Source organism: Plectrocnemia conspersa, unplaced genomic scaffold (assembly GCF_051122295.1).
Source record: "Plectrocnemia conspersa isolate PC_06_02 unplaced genomic scaffold, ASM5112229v1 ptg000005l, whole genome shotgun sequence".
In the NCBI taxonomy this organism is placed as follows: Eukaryota; Metazoa; Arthropoda; class Insecta; order Trichoptera; family Polycentropodidae; genus Plectrocnemia; species Plectrocnemia conspersa.
This window is the reverse complement of record NW_028277169.1, coordinates 27,501,627-27,528,880: the sequence shown is the minus strand read 5'-3', so window position 1 is coordinate 27,528,880 and position 27,254 is coordinate 27,501,627. Positions and strand designations below refer to the sequence as shown.

The 27,254-nt window shown below is 31.0% G+C and overlaps 1 protein-coding gene across 2 annotated transcripts in view; it reads right to left on the bottom strand.

Annotated features, from left to right (window-relative positions):
• The window catches only part of Cph (BCL11 transcription factor chronophage), a 61,921-nt gene that overhangs the window by 13,136 nt on the left and 21,531 nt on the right, over positions 1-27,254 (bottom strand). For both annotated transcript variants that reach the window (XM_088185906.1, XM_088185905.1), the window contains 3 exons: positions 6,807-6,959; positions 4,645-4,845; positions 4,016-4,201 (listed from right to left, as the gene is read on the bottom strand). In XM_088185906.1, coding sequence (XP_088042032.1) covers positions 4,016-4,201; positions 4,645-4,845; positions 6,807-6,959 — 540 coding nt within the window. The remainder of the gene's footprint in view (positions 1-4,015; positions 4,202-4,644; positions 4,846-6,806; positions 6,960-27,254) is intronic.

Here is a 27,254-nt window from a genome sequence, read left to right as displayed (position 1 = left end):
CGATTTTGGAACGTATCATTAAATCGAATTTGGTCCATGATTTATACATTTTTTATTTTTTTATTGCGATGAATAAGTTATAAACAAAGGGCAAGGGTTTCCAAGGTGGGGTCAGCGCTTGAATGGATTTATGCAAATGGGGTCCAGGGCCGAGGATCGGTCCTGTCACCTATTGTCGACCTGTCAGGCGCGTCAACCGGCGACCGCGGTCGCAAATGGGTCCCTCTAGCCACCCGCCGCCTGCGGGGGACCTTTTTATTAACTGTCATGCCTATTTACAGGCCATTCAATTATGACAATACGAATTATCTACTATTTATATGTATTATTATTGTTTTATATATGTATGTATTTTTATATGATACATACACGTGTGTAGTCTTATATGTATTATATAATAATTTTCGCTAGAGTCGATAACGTGTCGCCATGTCACGGTCGCACAGTGACACGTGGAGGCTGTGAGTGACACGACAATAAGATAATGCACGGAGAGCGATACGCGCCCAAAGGGTTCAAAATTAGACATCAACGTCACAAAGAGAGCACACGTCGCGAAAGAACAAAAGGGGCGCTAGGAGAAGAAGAAGATTCTTTTTTTGAGAATGCTTTTGTGGAATCATCGCGCTTTATCGCGAGTGGGAGAGTATAGGGGACGCCGGGCGGTTAGCGCAATGTCATACTGGGGAGTGTGAGAATACAATATAAGTATATATACTTAAATTACTATTTTTAATATTTTATGTAATATTTGTAACCTTAGAAAAAAATGTATATATATATGTAGTAGCAAAACAACGCAACTACTCATAAATAAAACGCTCGCGAAATCTATCAATGAATATTATTAAACTCATAGATCTGTGTAGAACGCAATGAAATTAGTCGCGTGTGAGATAATATATATTTAAGAATTAATTTAATTTATAGTTCAATGTGCTAATAAAAATGTAAATTATTAGCAGTAAATTTAGGTATTAGATCTGAATTTTCAGATCGAATACTTAATGAAAAAGCAAATAAAAATCTGTAAAAATAGTCTCGAATCTATCGCAAAAATATTTTTTAAAATATGTCATTTCAGTAAAATCATATCGGAATACATTTTCACCAGTAGATATATATTTTTACTAGTGAAAATATAAATTATCTGGCAGATATGCTTTCAACTTTTCTATATGTAGTAATATATGTATATATTATATTTACATACTTATCATTATTTATTTACATCTGATGTATAAAAGTTACAGTGAATATGTATTTTTTGGTAAAGTTATATTTTCACTAGTAAAGTCCAAATAAATTTTCACCAGTAGATATATATTTCTACTAGCGAAAATACAATTTGATGATGAGCGGCAATATTCTGCTCTTAAATGTATATAAAGCTCAATTTGACAGTTGCCCTGATGAATTTCTTAAACTAATTATAGTTCAAGAACTTTCATTATATCAAGTCGAAAATACAAACTAAGCCAACTCATCTCTCAGGAGAAAATAAGCGGAAGAATTAGTACAGATAAACATTGCATCTCATATATTCCTCTGCATTCCGATATTACACTATGATTTAAAAATATTATGGCTATCCTTACCGATATTACTATGGACTTATAATATAAGAGGATTGATCAAAGTATATTCAAACTGAATTTTGGTCAATAGGAGAGCGCAAAAATAATTATCACTTCTCAGAAGGCAAAAATTCACGTCAAAAGCAATAAAATCGTGTCGGCGCCATCGCAGTGGGAACGCTCGGTAACGAGCGTTCCCACTGCGATGGCGACGGCACGATTTTATTGCTTTTGACGTGAATTTTTGTCTTCTGAGAAGGGATAATTGTTTTTTGCGCTCTCCTATTGGTCGAAATTCGGTTTAGTTGTGCTTTATTTGATTCTCACCAATAATTTTGTTATAAAAATCTTAATATAATCGAGCGTTTTCACTGCGATGGCACAATTTTATTGCTTTTGACCTGGACTGGAAATTCACTATATGGCAACACTGAGCAGCGAAGAAAACACGACTAATTATCAACTCAATATTATGAGTATATATTTTTAATAATTTTTAATGCTCAATAAAAATATTTCGCAAAAAAAGATGTCACAACGGTGGCTAATTTGTAGCAAAAAAAGGGTTAGCTCGAACCTATTAATATTTATTCAAGAAATTATATTACGATGCTAAAAAATAAATTAAATGCCCTTTTTGTCATGAGGCACAGGGCGGCCCTGATTATAAGTGACACAGTAAATCGTTTTGATGGCATTCACCTACGCTTTGGATCTAAAAAATTCATATTTGTCTAGATGACTATGTATATGTTATTTATTATATATCGGTACTTAAATTAGCGTATTTTTTTAAACTATGTGTATATAATTCATTTTGATATAGTTAGGTTATGTTGAAATTACTTTTACATACATTCATGATTGATTGCTAGTTAGGTTAGCTTTCAATTGCTTTATCAAGTACGTTGTCTGTAAAGAAAAATTAAAAAATCGCTCCATATACATATGTTATAGATTATACAAAAAAATTCTCTAGTTGTTATGGTATAGATTTGGCTGAAATACGCTATTTGGTGTTAGATTTCACAATGGAAGCAAATTTTGCGGGGCACCGGTGCACACTATGGCGCAATGGCATTTTTATAAATTATGGCAGATATTACAGCACTATTTGATGACTGTTATAATATTAACTAACACACTTTTGATAACAATATATAATGCAAATTATATCATATAAGTGAAACATGCATAAAATAATTTTAATATTTATAAAAAAAATGTATTTTTATAAATAGATGTAACTTTTGTTAAAATAACATATTAAAAGAGACTTAATATTCGATTTAATCGAATATTTTTAGTGAAATATTTAAAAACATAAAAACTGAGTGACTATAATCGCAGTTGTGTATTACAATGCAAGAAGTTATTTTTATTTTGCCAAAATTATTCATTCTTCTTATCTTTATGTTATATATTTAATAACCATGGCCATAATAAACGAATAGTCGACATACAAAATATTGAAATTTTATTTTTTGTGATTATCGAAATTTCCGAGTTAATAGTGTGCAACTGTGGACTTTTTATTTTAGATCAATATAATTAACATTTAAATCATATAGATTTGTAGTAGCAGGTATAAATAAAATTTAAGTTAAAATAACTTATTGCAATATTATTTTTTGAGTCTAAGTCTTGATACTTTTTATTGTTTTTTTAATCACATTTTTATAACATATTTTAAATGAACTAATATTTAGAAGCTCTTATAGAGATTAACGCTTGATCGATTTATATAAATAATTGAATTTTACATGAAAAGTACCGGTGAGATCAACAATGGTTATTTGTTATTGAAATAATAATATAGATAATTTACAATTAATTCAAACAGATGTCTCCAATTAACGCCTTTTATATTCAAGTGCTAGATTTACAACAATACATACATGTATATGGGTTATATAAAACGATAATTGAAAGTCGATCATAAATTATAAATAATCAGATTATTCTTAAAGTATTAATTAATCACAATGAAGCGATAGAGAAAAAAATATCGTCTAGGTCAAATCGATTATTTACGTCTACAATTAATGTGACTAAAAAATCAATGCTACTTTTAAACGAACCGTATTATTATAATGCAACATTATGCCATAAGAAAAGATGGCTATAAACTAAAAATCTTGATCAACCATAAAGACTGCCAAAACCGCATGTCGTCTTTACGACGTCATGTTTGCATTAATATAATAGTATATTTCTTATCTGACGATGTGCAGTATTATATACACGTCGCCAATTCTGATTTCTTATCTTATAGGTCGCGACATGAATATCGGTCATAGAGATATTTTGCTGTATTTCAAATATAATATAGAAGGGGAATGGAGAAATTGAGAATGTACAATTACGATTTTTTTAAGAATTTATCACAAATTTTGAGAGAAATCTGAAATGGAATGAATATTGAAAAGCGAACCTACCACTATGCATGGTGTTGGATTCGGCGTCGACCACCTCCGTTCTCGATTTCTTTTGAAGATCTTCGGGAGAAGAACTAGTGTCCATGGTCTCCTGTTTGATCTTTGGTTTAACGTCTTCTTCTAGCGAACTAGATGCGATTGGCGAGCTGGAAGCTCGCCTTTTCGGCGTCGAAGCATCGCGATCATCTGTTGTGACAAAAAATAATAATATTAAGTTATCGCAACACATTTTAGATAACGTCACAATTGAGTGTCCATCTTTACGTGGCATGATTAACAGCCTGGTCAACATACGCACAACATGGGCGTGTGTACTTCACGTGATATTGACACAGGTGACAGGCTGGCGATAATGCCTGACTCACATCGGAATCAACAAATCCGTCTGTCTGTTTTACGCAAAATGGGTAAAATGTTTCGCGTTGGTTTAAGTTTAATCTTTGAGAATTAAGTACCTCCGCTTGAGTCAATGCTTATTTAAAAGGTTAAAACATCTGAACCAAATCTATTTTTATATATATATATATATAGTTTTGAAATGAAAACATCAGTAGGGAGTTATATCTTATCTTTCGTAATGCGTTGAATTATATTTCATATCTGATATTGAACCAGTCGTTTCTACTGACCTTCAAGAAGACGTTTCGGCGTGCTGGACGCTGCACCATCTTCTAATAGATGATGCGGGGCTGGTAAAGCGGGACTGGCCGGGGGTGGTGTGTGAACCCTCCCCTTTCTGGTGCCAATCGGTGCCGATATGGACGGCCGACGGGCGTTCGCCACCCCCAAGGGTCTGCCACCCTCGTCTGAGTCCCTGTCTGTTGTTGGACCTGCAAAAATAGATGATATATAATATTTTCAGTTTTCAATCCAGATTTTAAACATTTAAAATCGTATCGAACAATATTTTTTTATTATTAAATATGTATACATATCAGTGGCGTACCGTGACTTTTAAAACATGGGACTAGCTATAGAAAAATATATATAAAATAAAATTAATTTCAATTAGAAAATAAGATATGATTTATTTAAAATTTACATTTTTTTTATATAATATATGTATATAATATTACTCTATTTCAACCATACATTTATTTATTTTAAATACGTAAGTCCAATGCTTTACAATGGGGTAAATCTGTACCAACTGGGTAAGTTCATCATACATACATAATGAACACCTACAAGTAAGTATAGTCTAAAGTCATAAAGAAAAATTGTTATCCAGAAAATATTTTCCAGTGAAAATTCTAGAAAATCTTTGTCATCGTAGATCGATGACCAACATCAAAAAGATGTCCCTCTGAGTATTTCAATTATTCAAGCAAAAGCTCTTAGTTTGCACAAAGATTGGAAGGATAGATTAAAAAAATATTTTAACACGGTTTTTCAAGCAAGTAACGGTTGGTTTTACAATTTTAAAATGAGGTATTCTTTTCATAATATTAAATTTACTGGAGAATCGGCTGATGCGGATAAATATGCTGCAAAAGAATTTATTTCCTAATTATTCAAAATTATTGAATATGTAGAATATTCCTCTAGCCAAATATTTAATGTAGATGAGACAGGTTTATTTTGGAAAACTCTTTAACAATGAAAAATATTAATGAAGCCTTTACGCACCTTGACAAATTTTTAAATATTATGGAAGATTGTGATCCCAATGGAGAACGCATATCTCTAGTGCGTGGGTCGATCAATAAAAATGCAGCATGTTATAAAATACTATATGAAGAAAAGAAAAAGAATAGTGGAAAACAGTTAGCTTTCGATAACTTTTCAAAGGAATCACCCGCGAACTCTCTTAAACGCCTCTTAAACATCTTATATTTACTTGATAAATAAATATTTAAAAATACACACAATTTCAATTTTTTTTACTTTCCTTGACTTTCGTACATTCAACATTCGCACACATTTTCAGGAACCAATTATGTGCGAAAGTCGAGAGCCGTCTGTACATAATGAACACCTACAAGTAAGTATAGTCTAAAGTCATAAAGAAAAATTGTTATCCATAAAATATTTTTCAGTGAAACTTCTAGAAAATATTGGCATGATTTTATTGTTTTTAAAGTGGATTCTAAATTATTCTATAAAAATCATTTAATGAAATACTATGAATTTCAACTAAATAGAAATAATAAAAAAACGAGCCCTGACTTGCCAACTTTTGTCTTCTTCTGAAGAAAATGTCGTTCTTGTTTGGACGTCAATTCTAGATTTTCCAAAGATTTTTGATTTGTGTATTATGACTTTATGAAAATTGCTGATATGCAAAAACTAATGCTATTCCATATACTTCTATCTGTTTCAACAAAAAAGCTTGCTTTTTGATTTACACGCAGTAGCCATCTTGACGAATTATAGTAATCTGTCTTGAAGTGACGAGTATAATTTTTTATTTTCGTGCTAATATAATTATCATGAGTAGGCCAACATTCTTAATAACATCTTGTGTGTCTTTAAAACGTAAACTTCTGAATGAATTGTCGAACAGTCGATCGAGAATGCAACATTCCAAGGGCTCGTTATTTGTTTCTGCGCACTCCGCTGTGATATGTTTTAAAGGTATTATTTCGTAAGTCGAGTTCCGTTCCATATTTATATTCAAGAATTTTTGTATAAGTACGTGTTATTTAAGTAATAAAAAATATTGTTATTTGAAAGACACAAATAAAAATATTCTTACTAAAAATAATTAGCTATAAAACATATGAGATTGCATCTTTACACTCATTTCAATATCATCCTGAGAACACCTATATTTTTTTAGATATCTCACCTTGGGGAAAGCATTGTGAGAAGTTCTCCTTATTGCACGCAAGGACTTTATGCTGGATGAAGCGCACAATGTCGGCGAGCGCGAAGGCTTTCTGGCAACCGCCACAAGTCAACAGATCCTGCGAAGACTCTCCTTCTGCGCTGTCGGCGTCCGCTGCAAAAAACCAAAAAATAACAATTAAGCTCTGTTTATAACACATTTTGACAATGAGAACATATCATTATGTCGCAGAAGGCGTCACAGTTGTCGGTCAAACCGTCTTCTTGGACAATTGAACAACTGTTTCGATAGCGTGCCACACAACCCTATTGTGACTGGACACCTTTTATTTATCGTTCTTTGAAACTATAATGACAATGGCGATGTTGACCTCTTATTATCAGTAGTTTGTTTGACACTTTATACTGCTTAAAATAAATAATGAGATTCAAATGATTCCATAGTATCACGGTAATACGAAATCGACTACTGTTTGCCAATCGGTCAGTTGCACGTGTAAACTCGATAGCATTCACATCAAAACCGTAGGCGTTGTTCACAATGCTCGTTGTGTACATACATTGGCAATGTTCGACAACTGGCGTATGCAATTTATCGACGTTCATACCATCATCAACACGTCCGACTCTACAAACAACACGTTTCCTCTGTTATGCGCCACAAGATGAATAGAAGGCGGACCACCACCTGGACATGTGTTTCTGTGGTGATGATAAATATTGTAATTATCTACTTTTTTCTTCTTCTGCCACACTATGTGTACTTACAAGCCTTCCTTGTCTTACAAAACGCGGGACGGTTACTTTGTATGTTCCGGTGCGACGAATGTCGAACGGATGGACGAATACTCATTGTTTGTTACAATTTGTCATTCAGTGACATGTACGATTAAGCCTCATAATATTTTAATTAATTAAAATATTATTGAAAATCGAGTCCAGAAACGTGTATTATGCTATTTCTATATTTTTAGAATAATAATATATAGTTTTATAAAAAGTTACAATTAACAAAAATAATGTACCAAATAATAGTTTCAATGTTAAAAATGCGTTTTTCTCGATATTCTTATTTAAGTAATAGTCCGTATATGTAATTACTGCTGAGCCGAAGAAAGATGTTCAACGTCTGTTGGAAGAAAAAGAGAAGCAACTCAGCAGCTCGATCATTAAAAAGCTGTGTAAACTATCGGTTATATGTACACGTTCGGATATAATATAAAATATTGTACTCATTGAGAACAACGAAAAAATAATAAAATTAAAAATATCTCGTTTATTTATCACAATTTATGATGATACGATAATTGTATAGTAAAAACTACTTGTATGTTGTGACCCCGTTGTAACGCATTGGGCAATAATCTAACACACTACAACGATGGATTTAAATCATGGTACTTTATAATTTATTAAAAAGGCCTCGAGAATTATGTAGGTGTGTAAAAAACAGACGCGTACGGGGAGATACATTCCCTTTCGCTCGCTCGCGTGTTAAATAACAAGAGCGAGTAAGAGATAAGGGCGTGTGGAACGCATGTAATGCGTTTTATGTACGCGCCTGATAAAAAAATTTTGTATTATTTTATTATTTATTATAAAACACCTTCAGACTTTTTTGAACAGAGCTACAATTTTTTTATAAACTATTAAAAATGTATTTTATTTTAATTTATATTTTGAACGTTTTTAGCTTTTTCTTTTAATTTTTGAATAGCCGCTGTTTTGAAACAAGAAAGCTGTCTATTTATAGAACAAGTTTAATGTCGATGAAACTAAGGCACTAATCGTGTATTTAAATTTCATTATATTTCACTAAGCCCCTTAGTATTTTGTAAATTCACATCTCAAATTTCTCGAGAAAATTATCATAGCCCTTTTTTGTTTAAAATTAAATTTGTACACGTATTTTTAAATGTTTTACAACGACTGCTTATTCTTATTCCACTGCATAAGAAAAGGTGGGTCCGTGCAAAAAGTTTTTGAGTCATTTTTAAAGAAGTACTGTGACCGGAAAATGGTTTTAAATGACAAAATGTGGAAAAAAATTTTTTTTTTCAAATTAATATATTATATTTAAATTTAAAATTCAAAACATTTTTTACATTGTCATTTTTTTTGGGAAGATTGTTTTCACATACTTATGTCAGGACTTTAGTGCGGAATATGTAAACGTATTTTTTATGCTATCAACATGCAACTTTTTCTAAAAACAGAGCTTGTAAAAACCTAGACTAGGCTTGTTATTCAGCTTTCTTGTTTTGAAAGCCGATATTTTGAAAATAAGACTATTTTAAAATTAGTTAAATGACAAAATGTAAAAGAAAAACATTCATTCGCCCGATAGAAGCTATCTGCGGTTAAAGGGTTAAAAGAGTACTCAAAATCATATTTTTATTTTGTATTTTAATGATTTACAACGTAAGTATTAATTATTAACCATCTGTGAATCGGCGACATCTATATAATTAATTATTAATTATAATTAAGAGATGTCACTTTGCAGCTGGGACAGATTTTTATTAATAGCGCATTTATATAAATAAAAATTCGAGTTTGCTGCCGTGGCTCGAACCCGCGGCTTCTGATTTATCAGTATATACCTTATGTACTACGCTATTTCGAACATATTGTGTTTTAAAATACATTACACTAAGTTGAGTTTTAGACTTAATGAGATTTTTTCGCCTTGGGATCGTAATTGTAAAAAATTTTTTTTGTAACATATTATAGTTAAGTAAAAATATAAGTTTTTAACCATATTTTTGTGATAGTCTATTATATGATTATTACAGTCATGTATTATATATGATATGCCATGTATTATATGATTATTACAGCCATGTATTATATAACATATGATTTTATGTGTAGCAAAAACATATAAATTGTTGTTATTTGCGCTTTTTACGTCTTGATCAAAATATGTTGGCAAGAGAGAATATTATATAACTCTCTGTTAATCACAGCTATCAAATTAGCTACTACTTTACTCCAGCCATTTTGATAATTATCTCACATTTTCATAATAGTAAAAGAGTCAAATTTAAAACCTAAAATATTACTATTACCTAATTTTATCAATATGAATGAAATATTTAAATAAAAATAAGTTTTTCTCGGAACTATCCCGCTGATTTAAATTAGACGATTGAAAAGATATATAGATAAACTTTTCTCTATTGGGAAGATTTGGAAGACCAACGACCGCACTCGCCAAAAGCGAAATATCGTATTCCCGACGAAATGGTCATATTACAATATAGATTACTCATCTCGAGTGCGTCGCCCAGGAGGCGGATAATAATAAACCTGGGATAAGATGTCGCGTATCGTCAGTGGGAATCCGAGTGTGGCCAAGGCATGGGGTGGTGTTTGGGTGGCGGCAGAAGAGACGCCCACACCCCGACAGTAATAAAAAAGTAATAGAAGGTATATTGCCTCGGGCGGGAAAACCATTGGCAACCCCGATCGATTGGTGGAAAAATGCTGCTCGAAACAAAGTTTTCCGTGGGTGTCAATCTATGCGGGCGCGATGGCTGATTCACACGTAGCAAATATGTCTCTCTTGTAGTAAATTATACGGTGTGTAAAAAATATTAGAAATATATTGAGGTGTTGTTAATGATTATTACTCAAAATAAACAAATAAGATTTTTATTTGGTCATGAGTTAAAATAATTAGTTAGGCAACCGCAAACAATTCGCATTAGTGGATATAATCGTTTTTGCTACAATACGCCTCACAAGATTAGCGACGAGCTATGTCAAGAATCCTGTGATTTGGCTCTGAATTATTTAATTAGCCAGGAATTTAGCAGTATGCACATGCACCAGGCCCTAAACAAAAGGGTAGTCAGCTGCAGTTTTGCGCCCTCCGCCCTGTTTGACATATTATTCTGCCCTTTTGTCGCAAACGCCGCTCGGATTATTAGCTCGAGTGCTACTTTGTGGAAAAGCCGACTTTGTGACTCGAACTCGTGCATATTTTGTTGATACTTATGTACAACACATAGACCATTAGAAATATTAAAACATGACTCATAATTCGGCCACGTGTTTTTAAGTCCAAGTCGTAAGAAGTGGTCACTGCTTGTTAGGGTAGAAACCCAACGACCACTTATACTCCCGTTCTTTTCCGGTCAACAAAAGAGTAGATTTCCCGATTGGCGACACGTGACGGTCGCACCTGTAGTTAAATCGATTTTTTATACTCGGTGTTGATTGCCACAATCGATTATAGAATAGTGTTTTTTTAATTTTAATATTTTTTATTAAGCTCAACTCAAAAGAGCCGCCCTCTTGTGCGCTGCAGTGCATAGAGCGTTTCTGTATGAATAAAAAAATAATAAGCCCATTTTGGGCGATAAGATCTCCGCGGTCCACTACTTGAATTGGTATTTTTGTATGAAGCAAATGCCTTGGCATATTGTCAACGCTGTGTCGAGAGGGGCACTGCACTTTGCTCCCCATTGAATGCAATTTGCCGACAAGAGAACCGTCCTGAATTCTAAAAGAGAAGCTTTTTTCTGAAAATATGTTTGAAATTATATGACAGAAAATTAATATAGGTCGAACGAAGAGCAAGAATGATTCAAAATATATTTATTACAAAATGGCTAACTCCAATTAATTTTATGTACAATTTAAGCTTATACAGAAAATACTGATGTATACATTTAATATCATGGTATTGTTTTCATTAAATTAAAAAAATTGGAATACAGACAATTTGTGTTTTTCTCCCCCAAATCAAAAAATCGGGGTGTGCTCAGCCCCGTAGTATTCAATTTCACACCCCTGCACCACCCTAATTATTTTTTACCCGCAGAGCAACTATCGATGACAATGTGCTTGATTTTGAAAAGGAACGACAGAAATGATCAATTAAAACTGTAACAACCAGCAGGTGCTAAAATAATATATAAGATATATAGCAAAAAAGTTTTCCCTTAAATTTTCCTACCACCGTGCCAGAGCGAGACACTACATACGTATGTTCTATCGTGACGTGAGTTTGTCTTTCAAGTTGACAAATAAGGGCAAAGGTCCCACCCCCGTACTGACCAGTGGGCAGTTTCGCGCTTGCGCCCTTTTGTTGTTCAGAAAGATTCGAGTTTTATGTGTGGTCAAGAGAAAGGTGTAAACACCCCCTAGCGATAATCCGCGTGCATCTGTCCGTCAAATGTCCAAAAGGGGTTGAGTTGAAAAGGGATGCTGCGCGGACCTTTGTGATCGATGTGTTTTTCGAGGCGAAAGCTATATTTTCCGTTTGAATGGTGTTTGCATGCTTTATTATTATCGTTGTTGTAAATATTATTTTTATTATGTATAATATAATTTATGCAGCTTTAAGCTCAGTTCTATTATTATTAATTTTAATGTTTGCTTTATTATCTAAACATAAGTGTATACTTCAATTGCAATTTGTTTAATATTTAAAAATTCAGATATATTAATAAAATATGGTTAGCTCGAGTTAGATAGCTATAATAAATAATTGTTTGAGAACCAGATTTTTTTATTTATCTTGTTATTTTCAAAAGCCTATTTATACAGGTCGGTAAAAATAGTGGATATATATATTTATATGTAGTGTTGATTTTAGTGACAATGACATTGCTATTGTATCAGAATTACATTTTCATCCAAATTCATTCACATTTAATTGCTCTTTTTAGTGAGTGTAAATATTAGTGCCTATCATTATCCCATTTTTTATGAAAGATCAATAAAAACATATATAATACCTTTTCGTTAAGCGCTGTTATTAATTTATAAATGTATTTATATATAATACATTGTGTTTTAAGTTGAGCTTTTAAATCATAATCATGACTCAAAAATTATATTTTTTAAGAATAGTATCATTTTATTGTAGTGGCGCATTTAAAAGTAGTCCACAAAAACGAAACATGGACAAGCTTTAAATGTCTTATTATATATTTTTGTTCAATAAAAAAGAAACGCTGCTTAATATATTGACTTCATTGTGTGCTAATGTTTATGTTTTAAGCATATTTTCTTTTGGAAAGGGATAAGGAAAAATTTGAGAAAAATCTTAACGATGTAAATTTACAAATTATTTAAATTTTATATTTATATATAAAAAATATTAAATAAATATAAATATTTTTTCTTAAGAAATTATTATTCTAATGTATATATGTTTATTAATAAAGATCAATAATTGTTTATCTAGAAATAATCACTCTAGGGTAGAGTTTATTTGAAATTTAATTAATAAGCAAAAGTGCATTTTAAATGGCAAATATCACTCAAATATGTTCAAAATAATATTATTTTATGGTAGTAGTGCGTTTAAAACTAGCCCACATAATAAGAAATCGGCTATTTTTAAGTGCCTTTTTACGTTTTTATGAAAATTGTTAAATGAATAAAAAAGAAACGATTTTCTAACTACGATTTACAATATATAAGCTTTCCTGTGTACTAAGGTTTGTGAATTAAGTATTTTTTGTTAATGGGGTGAAGAATAGTTGTAGAGCTTAATCAAGCATATAATTTTTTTTAATTGCATAATAATTAAGATACACATTTTTTTCTTAATCAATTATCGAAATTTAATACTAAACTAAAACGCATTTTAAATTACATTTATCACACAAAAGAGTTATTTTTTAAATTATAATATAATTTATGGCAATGATGCATTTAAAAGTAGCCCACATAAACGATACATATGCTACTTTTAAATGCCCTATTTTCATTTTAGTTGAATAAAAAAGCAATGATATAATTATTGAGTGCAATTTAACACATTAGCTTTCTTGTGTTCAACGGTTTATGAACTAAATATTTTTCTTGTAAAGGTATAAGGAAATTTTAAATATACATTTTGATTATTAGTAAAGATAAATATTTGTTTATCTAGAAATAATTACTCTAGATTAGAGTATATTTAAAATTTAATTAATTAGCAAAAATGCTTTTTAAATGATTATTTAATCACTCAAAAATATTATTTTATGGTAGTGGTGCATTTAAAAGTAGCCCACATTAATGTAGTACGTTTTTATAAAAAATGTTGAATATAAAGAAACGATTTTTTTAACTACGATTAAAAATATTAACTTTATCGAGTACAAAGTTTTGTGAATTAAGCATTTTTTTTGAAGGGGTAAGAAATTTTTAGTTTAATCAACATAATTACATATATGTTAAAAATATTTTTTTTATCTTATATGTATGCATAATAATAAATATAAATATTTTTTCTTGAGCAATAATTACTCTAGTATGGAATTATATTGAAATTTAATCGAGAAAGATTTTAATTACAACATTCACTAAAAACATATCTTTTTAAATTTTAATATCATTTTATTGTATTATTTGCATTTAAAAATTGTCCATATAAACAACACATGGGCTACTTTTAAGTGCATTTTTCCAAAATTTTGTTAAATAAAAATATAACGTTCATATTTATTACGATTTTCATATGACATAGCATTATTTTTATAAAGGGATAAGAAAATTATAGTTTAATCAAACAAATAAATTTAATATAATTTAAATTTATTTGTATTTTAAATTTAATAAATTTTTAATTTATTTGTATTCATAATAATAAAGACAAATATGTTTTTCTCAAGCAACGATAATTATGTGGAGATCAAATAAAATTTTATCTCTAAAGCGGGAATGAAATTTAAATGACAATCATGTAAAAGTTGCCCCCCATAAATGAAATAAGAGCTACTTTTAAATGCCCTCTTATTAATTTTTTTCAATAAAACTACGATTTAACATACTAACTTTATTATGTGTTAAGATTTGTGAATAAAGCATTTTTTGTTTATTTTCCATATAGCTTTAAAAATAACATATTTGATTATTTAATATGTAAATAAATGATTTTTTGGAATTATTTCTGAATAACAGAAATGAATGATTGGGCAACTGAATCGAAAAATAATAAAGTTCATTCGTGATATATAACTAAATTATTTTTTATTATAAAAATCAGAATTTTATTTTGAATATCGAAGACATCAATCTAAATTTTCGATCTTACACCAGATGCGTTCCTCTCCTTTCGGTCGGTACATCAGCATATCAAGATTGCGGCGTGCAAAATCGATCATGTCAACGTTTGGTCTTGGTTGGACTTGGTTGGGTGGCTGGGTATGGGTGGTGGGTATGTTAAGTCATATGTATGTAGATGGGCCCCGGGACGGCGGGGCACACATGGTTTTTTCAACATAAAGGCTCCTTTTACGATGCCATTTACAAAGATAAGGGACGTATTGTTTTTTCCCCGGTTATGAAAAGGTTCGTTCATAGAAAATTCAAGATGGCAGGTCAGGGGTATGCGGTGCATGCGGGAAAAGCCCACCGGAGGACCAATGGGGACATGAGGGCGGTGACGACTGGCCATATCTCGTTCACGTACACTTAACGCGGCCAACGGTCTACGTGAAAAAAACACGTAAGTATATTTATAAAATCAATTTATGACATTCTAAGAATATTATGAATATATTATTAAGGATAATGACAACGACGATGTCGTTAAGCACGCCATTACGTGATTGGGTATTGTTTATTTTTGTCGTTCTTCTTTTCTCCTCGGGGATGTCCTCGTGGAGATTGCCGCATAACGAGATTAACATCGTTCGTGTCAATTATATACGTGAGGGTAATACAGTTCGTTATTTATTATTCATTATGTGTGTATTGATGTCTTTTGATTATTTTAGGAAGTCATGTAATGATGCATCTATATTAAGTTTGACCCGAAACTTCTATAATTTTAGATCTTACCTTATTAAATATATATACAATAGATAATTTGATTAATGATGTTTTCATGTTGAGTTTGTTTATATTATATATGTATATAAATATTATAACATCGACAAAAATACTAATGAACATATAATGTATATGTATATTTTTAAATACAATCCAACTTTTTAGTTCCATTAAATTATACATGGATCCAAGATAAAAGCTCCACGGATTCAATTGATAAGCATTTCAGCTGAAAATTATTGTTATTATATGATGTTTAACTGTATAATATGTATGAGTGGTATATCCAGAATCACATATTATATAACAGACACGGGCGAGGTGATTCTGTTTTGGACAGGGCCGCAATACAGATACGCCTGTGTGTAGGGGCGCAAGTTGTTCCCGCGTTATTTGCCCTCGCGAGGATTTATTTTATTTGCCAGGTCCGTTTTTATTGGATAACGGCTGCGGCGACGTCGAAAAAGTGTTGTTTATTGCATTACCGGCGACAGCCGCGGTCAGTAATTGGGTTATCCAATTTGTACCGGCGTCGTCGGTAGTACCAGTAGTACACAGTAACCTCAGACCGAGACAGAGTAGAAGCCCCGGGGAGCAACCCCGACTTTTATTTTATTACGCAATTTTGATCCGTAACCTTTCACCCCCACAAACATACATACACACTGACAACGACATTGATACTAGACGTGAAAAATAAAATTATATAAATAATCTTGTAATCTCATACTGATTTTATTTTTAATTAATGTGCAAATCAATCAACACTACCATTTTAATCATTAATTAAATCATAGACAACTTATTTATGTTTATGGCATTAGAAGCAAATATGTTCCAAATATAGAAAATGTAAAAAACATCCCTTATCACCGATGAACTCATTCCAAAAATCGTTGTTATATATAATACATAGCGATTAAGTTATGAAATGTTTTAGAAATATTTCATATATTATATATATTTATATGTGGTAGTATCATGCGTATACTATGTATAAAAAAATCACAATGCTCAAGTTTATTCGGCGTGAATCCGGTTAAAGTTTTTCCTCGGCCATTTGCCACAATGTTACGCAACTTTCGAGGATGTCCACGAGGTCCTCAACGGCTTTATGGACCCTCACGGTGACAAATACGCCTCGAGGTCATGACATTAACTATCAACCCCTCGAGGATATCCCCAAAAATGGGGAAGACGTACGTCGATATATACGACGGCAATTGTGCCCCCAATTGCCCGACAACTTCCCATAAAATACATGTATGTGTGTCGGAAGACAATAAAAATTAACATCGCGGAGATCGAAAATAAAAATATTTCTATATGAAATATATAAAGTATACGTGTGTGTAAGAAGGTTAACCCTAAACCTTAACAAAGGAACGAACCTCCCCAGTGACGGGTTTGTTTACGCTTTTGATGTTTTTCATATGTTTATAGGTGTGGAAGAATATGCGAACAAACGGTGAAAGTTTTTTTTTATATTTATGTTTTTTTATTTCAACGTTTTCAGATAAAGACGTCTTTATGCTCCTATCTTGAACGTAAAAATTCAATACAACAATGTCGTTTAATAAGATATGATATTCTGAATCGTGTCATTTTTGTGTATATTTAGTTGACGAAAAACTGAGTAGAGTTAAATAGCATTAAAAATATTTTCAAGAGATAAGAACCAGTGTATATTTTTTCATTACTCATTCCACACTACAGTATATGTAGATATTATTTAATATAAGTAGCACTCTGATATAGAAAAGTTAATGCAATCAAACATTTTTACATTAAAAAGATCAATAATTTCAGTTTTAATGACACACTATAAACCCATCCTCTTAAACTTGCAGAAAATATATATTATATTATTCATTTCTTACTCTTATTCTGCAGACCAATTCAGAAAAAACATATTTAAACCAACGTTGTTTCAATTGCTATGTTATGTATTTATTATGTTGAAGCAAATCAAATTCAACCATTTGATTGCTAAAATTCGATGTAAAGCTATTTGCTACTTTGTCGAAAAATGTCTGATTCAATGTCATGGTTAAAGAAAGAATGGGATATATTTTTAATAAGACAAGCTTTGTTTCACTACTTAATATGTTTACATGAAATAGTATGTAGAGTATTGAATAAGAGAAAGAGAAGCATATCCTATCACTTCTATTTGATGGTGAAAGTTCAAAATCAAACCATTTCGAATTTACAACAGCGAAAACCCAAAGAATATTTCCAAAACCCGTTGTATGCGAATAAAATCAATGAATGATTAAATTCATTTTGGAAGACTTATTTCGTCATCATTAAATGCAAAAGGTAGAAAAATATTACATATGTAATAATCTAGCATTTAATATGTTATAATTAATTGATAATAAGCCATATTATCTGTCATGTGATTATAATGAAAACATTAAAACAATTTTTATTCTTCTGAATACAAACTCAATTATTAAACTAATAGATGTAATACATGCAGTATTAGACAGAACAATTATAAAGCAGTTAAAATATTGGTAATACCTTGAATTACACTTTAAAACTCACTTTCATATATATAATATAATATTATGCACTCTGAAAAAGTTGATGATGTCATGAGTGAACCAGTCAAAATAATCGAAGAACTGGATCAACATAACTTTGAAAGAAGGGCTTTGTTTTCAACGGAAATAAGCAACATAGTTTTAATGGATTATGAGGACCAGATAGAAGAAGACTTTTTTATGTTTGCAAATTATTGTTGCCTTTATTGCTTTTTGAACGTTTAAAAAATCTTAAACATGAGAGGAAATATTCAACAAATATAAATTAGTAGCAGAAGATTTAGGTATTCGATATGAATTTTCAGATCGAATATCTAAGGAAGCTGAATTATATAAATTTAATGTTTTTATAGATTGTATTATCAGTAATTTGACAACTGGATTTAATACAGAAAATTTAATAAATAAAACATTCAGTTTCGTGTAGTTATTCTTAAGAGAAAATCTGGAAAAAACAATCTCGAATCTATTTCAAAAATATTTTTTAAAATATGTCATTTCAGTAAAATCATATCGCAATATATTTTTACCAGTGAAAATATAAATTATCTGGCAGGTGCTGGTACAAATATATGATTTCAACTTTTCTAAATGTAGTAATATGTATATTTAATATTTATCATTATTTATTTACATCCGATGTATAAATGTTACAAATGTTATATTTTCACTTGTAAAGACCAAACACATTTTCACCAGTAAATATATATTTCTACTTGCGAAAATATAATTTAACTGATGGGCGCTAATATGCTGCTCAAAAATATTAATCAAGCTCAATTTGACAGCTGCGAAACGTCCATTTGCTGTTCAAACCCAAACCTTACCTAAAAAAAGTTATAAAACTAATTATAGTTTTAGATAAAAAAAATATGTCGCAATGGTGGCTATTTTTTATATTTATTTGTAGCATAGAAATGGTTAACTTATACCTATTAATATTTATTCAAGATGTTAAATGTTAAAAAACATATAAAATTCCATTTTTGTCATGAGGCTTACATATACTTAATATGATGTAATTATTCTAATCTATATACTGCTATTCCATCTGTTTGATATTTTCAATGAGCATTAATAGAGAAAGTATTTAAAAAATGATTTGACATGGAGACTATGAGTTGATCTATCTCAGATTGTCAGTTGGGTTAGTTTTTTATTGAGCTTATTTATGTTGAACGTTCCACAAATTTTCCGCAAGCGACATTTCGAAAGGTCGTATGTCACACTTTTGCATTGTTTATTGGACACTGCTGCAATGGCGAGCACGGTCTCTAAAATTGCATGACCACATTTTCATGGACGATATATCAAAATAATGAGCGGCGACTATTAGGCGGCCGTCTGCGGAGAGGCCATAAACGCGGCGCCCCCCAAAATCCGCCCGCCCGGTGCCTCTGGACGAGGACCGGATATCCGGCGGCGGTTTTCCGCGGAAAACTCCGACGCAAACGGTTATGGACTTTACAGCTTCCGCCGAAATCGTATTGGCCGCCGCCTCCGTAGCTGGCGAATAAATCGACGCTTTGACACCGTGACGGCGACCCTTTCGGGTAATATGTGGATATGTGTGGATGACAATTTAAATGCGACTTACTACCCTAAGGATAATTCAGATGAAGTGCTTTTATTTTTTGATCTAAAAATAAATATAGGATAACTATTGTATATATATTTTTCTACCTATATATACAATAATATAGTACATTTTTAGATCATATAAGTATAGGGGGATAGATGGGCGGTTAGGTAGTCAAATAATAAAGTAACCACCATAAATTAGATGGGACAATGCGAATCGTCTAGATATCAAACGCAGGAGCCGCAGGGCCACAGGACTAAATACTCATTTATATGATAATTTCGGTCGTATTGGCCACTGAGAGAGAGAGAGAACATTCGATACGGATCTCTCATTAATATCGAATCGTAAAAGGCAGAATCGAATCTAATGTACTACGTACATAATATGCAATGTGGACGTGTGTTTGTAATTCGAAATAGATAGGCCAATCTTTCAGAGAGCTATAATTTCGTCAGATATGTAAATAGGTTTATTTATTGACTATCGTATGAAATGTTGTATTTTATGGATTTAAATATATCTATTTTATATTTTTAATAAAAAAAATATATTTTTTTAAAAGTATACTACAATAAAAAAATTAATCGTACAAATTTTCAATCTGCGTGGTTTAGTTGAAAGAGAGTTAAATTTAAACCATCAAAGAAAAATATTTATCAATTACTAATATTGTATTAGATTTTATAATATAATGGTTTGTGGTTGCAAAATATATTTTTATTTAATTTTTCACCATAATAAATTTTATATATATTTATAAGCTTTAACTAAATTTTACGTATATATTTATATTCAAAATTATCGAGTGTTATAAATATAAAGCTTGATTTATTACAACTATTTAAGTCCCATATTTAAACAAGAGATTTATTATATTAAAATTCAATTTTTAATATTATATAGTGTAAGATGACGTTATGTATCTAGAAAGAAAAAAAATAATGACACACATGGTCAACATCTTCCAGAACCAACATAAAAATCACTCAGACACATGCTTTTAAAGTATCAGGTCATCTTTCTGGCTATTCTCAGAATTACAAAAATATATACATTTCAACTGACCCTTCCGCTTCATGAAGATCCCAGAATCGTTCAACATCTTCTGCACAAGTTCTTTCTCCTTCACATTTTCATTAGATTGCAACAGATTGATCAAGAGTTGTATTGTCAAGTACCGGACGTACTGTTCGTTCATCACCGACACCATCACATCACAAAATGTAAATATAATATGTAGTGTACACAAAAAGAAGCAAAAACTTTATCGCTGTCCGCAGATCTCGACCATCTGGGGTCAGGATGAAGACTGAGCGAGATTCCGGGTCCGCGGGATGCTACACACACCCCATAAAAATATTTTATAAAAAAAAAACGGACCCCAGGTATCAATTCGCGGTCCCCATTCCGGTAGTACAAAACGCAAAGGGCTCTAGGATACTAAAAATTCACGTGCATCCGCGGTCCTTTTTCATTTTTTTCTCTCCTCATACCTATTCCATTATTCACTTCAATATGTCGATTATGTCTTTCAAGTGGTTTTATATAATATAAATGAAAAAATATACTATTTTGTAATGAAATTGCTAATATTTTTGCTTAAATTAAATTATTATGAATATTATAGTAAATGAATGCAATTTCCGTTATGCACATTTGTGTATGTATATATATATAAAAAATGACATGTGTACGGAGAATAAAGCTTTATGGAAATATTACAGGAGAGAAAAAAATGGGGTGGAGATCGGCTTGGCACACAGGGCGAAAAAGCGCCTTGTATTTAGTGCCATAATTTATTCACTGCCTATTTACCGGAACTCAAATGATCCATGGCCATATGCTGGTATCGGATATGACTATGAAACCATCAAATATGTTTATTTCATTATGCAATTTTTGGCAAAAGTTAGCGTAAGAGCATTTTTGAAAAAAAATGGTTTAATATTTTTATGTTTACTTGAGAAAAGAGCACTTTAAAGCCTTGTTTTTGGTTTATTTTAAATTACTGTAAATACGTACATTTTACATAATATTAATAAATATATATTAACAGCTACATCTCTACTTTATTAATAGAGAAATCGATTTTTTTGAAAAGATAAGTATTTAACGATCAAGTTAAAAAAATATACATTCATAAAAATATGAAAGCTCGTGCAATATAGGTGTTAATTGTTTTTATATTGCATATTAAGATCATCTCATAAAAATATGCTCTTTAAAGCTGAAAGAATGTAAGCTTGTTAATATAAATTTTAATGAGAATTAACAAGCTTAAAAAAAATACTGAATTGTATAATACAAAAAATATGGTTGCTCTCCCTTAAGCATTTGTCATATGCATATGAGAGTTATATATAATTTATATTTATTTCTAATCAAATCCAAATCCATTGTTTGCAATACAAAACTGGTGGTAATATTTTCTGTCAACTAAATCAAGACAGGCAAAACAACAATGTGAAATTAATTCTTAGAAACAGAATTCCATTTTGCTACATAATATTATGTTATTGAAATTGTTAACTGATACTCTTCTACATTTAGATACTATTATACTAATATGCTCGTTATAGCTAAAATAAGATTAATATGATTATTCTTTCTAAAGCATTTATCATTCTTATAATTCTTTCCAATCAAGTTTGATCGATTGTTTGCATGATATTTACATTTAAAGGTAAGCAAAAGTGATGATAATATTTTATTTTAGCTAAATCAAGACATAATTAATAATGTGAAATTAATTTGATTTATAATATAATGTGACAGAAATTATAGCAGTTTTAATATATTTAGATCTGTTAGTCCATATTTAGATATAAATTAAATTCAATAGAGATTCAAACTAAAATATTAGAATTTATTCAGATTTTATCTACTAAATTGAATATTATAACTTGGAAATTCATATTTTCAATACAACTTATAGCACAAATTATTTAGAAAATATGTATTTTTAAGGTGAAATTTTTAAATAATTTTCAGCACTTTGATTTTGATGTGGTAAACTTGAAATACAAAACACAATTTTATCTCTTGTTAAGAGCAAAAATATCGTTTAACTAAATATTTGAATTATTTCCAAAAACTAACAGAAATTACACATACTGTTTAAAACGCTCCTAATAAACACTAATAAGCGAGTGTGTTCAAAAACAGGAACAATCAAGACAAAGTTTAGAACCAATTTAAAACGTTATTTTAAAAATAAATATGTATTTTTAAATTATAAAAAATATGCAGTTAATTATAAATTGGCTAGTTTTCTTAAACATTATAATGTAGTCTTTTTTATAAATTAGTTTTTCATACTAATAAACTATTTAAATATATATAAATATAGCTAGCTTTACTGTTCAATATTTGAATCGTTAAAACATATAATTCTAAGAAAAAAATCTATGTGTCTCTATTGCCAAATCTTAAATCCCATAAATATCGGATATTTCACTGATTGAAACTGATTTGTTCCTAATATTTGTCAAATGTTGCACAGCTTGTATTTGTTGTGCGTGCTTGAACATGGACTGAACCAAAAAAACCTTTGTTTTTCGGTTTTCGTTCCGACAAAAATAACGGTTTTTCCAAATTTTTTTGTTCAAATCCTTAAAAATGAATATTACAGATTGCAATTAATATATATTACTAAGCAAGACCAAGTTAAATTGTGTTGTTATTCATCTGTAAGATTATGAAAATATATAAAAATCTAATCGATAGAAACAACACTCGCTAGCTACGGTACCTCACGACAGTGAGGGACCGACTGCTAATTATGTTATGTAATAATTACTAATTCGGAACTTCTGGACATGATAAGAATTTAAAAACACTATGAGAGTTCATATGAGATTTGAACCCAGGTATTTCAGGTATTAGTCATCGACTTAAACTACTGGTCTATTTTGCTGGTAATATAATTAGATTGTTTGGTTTTACTAGTGTAATTTTCAATAGTTATATTTTCTACAACATAGCGGAGATCTTTAAATATTTTAGTAAAGCACATAGAGGTTACTAAGTTTTTTACTGATTCACAACTTGGCGAACAATCCAAACATAATTCGATTCTTCTTAAGAGCTGATTACTCCAATTAGTGCGTTCATACGATTACCACGATCTCGGCCGCCGATAACAATGAAATAATGGGACGTGCCGCGATCTTATAACGGTTGGTCACAGCTGTGGGAAATTGACCGTTTGCATACGTCAGGTTTAATAACCCTGAGCTGCCCGTTAATGCATCATCGGACTGGAATAATAATAATAACAAAAAAACGCGGAAAACTAGAAAATATTATGTATATGGATACATACATTCATTTGGATAGAGAGCTCACGATCCGGTAGACAATTGTTCGTGGGAGCTTTCCCATGGCACCTTCCGTTAACGTGTAGCGCATGAGCTGCCCATTAAAGCCGGCGCCCGGTCGAGTTTTAATTGTTAAAGTTCAGCAAAAACCGGACGGCGAACTTTTTAATGATCGCCTCTCGTCTATTCATCACGCTATTCTGGTTGCATGGAATCAGTGTTGCCATGGCTGCGGATGCTGAGGATTCATCCCCGCGAAGAGATGAAAGGCCCTTTTACTTTCAGCAGACATTTTATACGCTAATTATTTATTAATATAACGAACACGCAGATCCGCATAAAACTTATAGGTACAAGAGATTAATCATTGTCTTTTTTTACCTTAGCTTTCCTGTGATGTATATCAAGTGTACATGTAATATCATTATGATAATTTATGTTGATTTAAAACGAATATTTCACAATATTAGTCGTATTTTTACAATTTTTATTTACTATTTTTTTTTAAACAATTGACATGTACACTGAGTGTACATGACCGAAGCACAAGTTTTTTGCACGAATTTTATAATTTCTCAATAACACACTGATAATACAACTGTATTATGAATATAGAAAAAATGTTTACTTAATTGATACTGATTTTATATAATGTCAAATTGAAATGAGTACGAAATTATTTTATAATGCTGATGTAATATTTCCGTAAAGTTCGTATTTCAAAAGTGGAATTTTTTTGAAATACCAATATCTGCAATCCGTCATTAGTTCGGTAACGAATCACCGCGACGCTTCGGCTAATCGGCAATCCGAGTTACGGATTTGACCCCTCAGGACCTCAAAACCGCATGAAGCGGCGGTTGCGTTATTAAATCACGAACAATGGGACGACTGGATGCTAGTAATGAGCAGGGCATTTCGAAAAGATGGCTGCTTTTATGTGTCTTCCGCTTTCTTTCACGTGAGCCGTGAAAAGGTGACCTCTCGGCTCGCAGAGGGTCAGTTCTCGCGGCGCTCCCAGGAAGCGGGGTCCAGTGTATGAAACGTGAGATGAATCTATTTTTCTTAGAAGTAGCTTAACAACTAATAATATCATACCTGTTTAAATATCAACAAAGAATACATAAAGACCGTACTGTTTAAAATCTGTTGAATCAGACGGTTTGTTATTGAATGTATATGTAATATAGATCTACAATAAATATTGAATTAATTTATTTTAATATGTTTGATTTACTGCATAGCGTTTTTCAATGATTTGAGAGTTTCTGATATTAAGTAATGTATATAAATACATTTATTTGTGATATATAATATAATTCAGAGAAGTCAGATGCGACATTAAAAAATAATCACACGCTCGAAAGGGTTTCGCAGCGAAAACACTTTTTTTGGCATTCCTCATTGACAATAATGTATCCCACGCTTTAACATTGTCGTCCCGTAAGCGGTCAAGTCACAATAACAACCTTCACAAAGCAAGGTCCAAATTATTGGATCGTGAAAAGAATCGATTATTATCTGAACACCCTCGAACGGGGGTAGGTCAATATCTACAAAGAAAAAATCACAGATGGAGAAAGGTGTTTGTCCATTGTGTGTCCGTCGCTTTTGTAATATTCAATGCATGAGAAAGTTCCGCGATTCAGGTGCAACTATTCCATTGATATCTATTCAATAGTAGAATGATACTATAAAATGATACATAATAATATGCATATACTTATAGAACAAAGTACTGTCTTTATCTAACGTTGTCACGAGAAAAATCTCTACATGTCCCGTTGACCACATGTCAAATGTGAACCCTTTCATTAAGAGCATTGTACGTGGGTGTCTCTTCGCTTCTCTTCTCTTACACCTCCGAGGTTTTCTGGAGCGTGAGAAAAACCCACAGGTGCTCTGACCGGTGATTGATACACCTGTGCCATTCATGTGAGAGCACAGAAAAAAATTTGACGTCTCAACTCTCGCAGAAATCCCATTGCCATCAACGCGATACGAACCGCTATTTTACGACTTGATGAATGAAATCTAATGTCTTATGATAAATTATCCACTTTGTCGACTAATTCGTTTAGTATACGAGTGTCACATGTGTACAAATGTACTCAATGAACAAAATATTATATACATATCAACCGGTAAATTGAGTTATACTGCGGTTACTCGACGAATTGGGACCGTATAGTTTTTACTGTTATTTAAAAGATATCTCCTCAAACGAATATTTTAATATTGATTATATTAAAAAATGGCATTTTATATATTTCTTAACATCGTAATATAATTTCTTGTATAAATAATAAGTATGAGTTAGCCCTTTCTATGCTACAAATAAATATAAAAAATTTCCACCGTTGCGAAATATTTTAATTAGGCATTAAAAATTATTAAAAATATCTCTAATGTCTAATAATTGTTAAACGTTCAAAAAGCAATAAAGTCAACAATAATTTGCACACAAATTTTAAAACAAACAGAACAGCGTCAAAAAACTATAATATGTCCCTTTGAATAATAATATTTATTGCGAAAGTACTACTTAGAAAGTAGGTGCTTTTGAAGGCAATGTTCCGCTCCTTTTATTTATTGTAAAATATGTATATATAAAAAATCTAAATGAACTAATACATGAAATATATCAGTATATAGGTATACTTAAAAGAACTGTAATTTAGTTCAGATCGATTTTTACTTTTTTTATAAATATATTCTTGCTTTGATATTTTTCAGAACCTCTCAAAGAGAGCTGGCCCCGGGAATTCATCCCCTCTCTCCCCGCCTCTCGGCAGGCCTAAGTATATCGAAATTGTTCAATAATAGATTGTTTTTAGACGAATATATAATATATAAATAAACCACGCTTTAATAATGGTGAAAGGTCTAAGCCAATCATATTTTAATATAAAGTGAGCTCAACGTTATAATTTAAATCTCATAATTTCATTTATTAAGAAGTAATTGACATACACGTATAGATATCATATTTATTTTGGATTAAATTTATATATTTATTTTATATTAAATTAAGACCATCGCGGCCTAACAGGTTACCCCAATGCGCCACGATGGTCGAAAACAAATTTTAAATTTACAAAACAAAAAAAACGTATATATACATAAATAGAACAATACTTAAATATAATAAACATAACAAAAAAATATAAAATATCAAAATTAAATGATACAAACTGGATCAGCTCATCGTA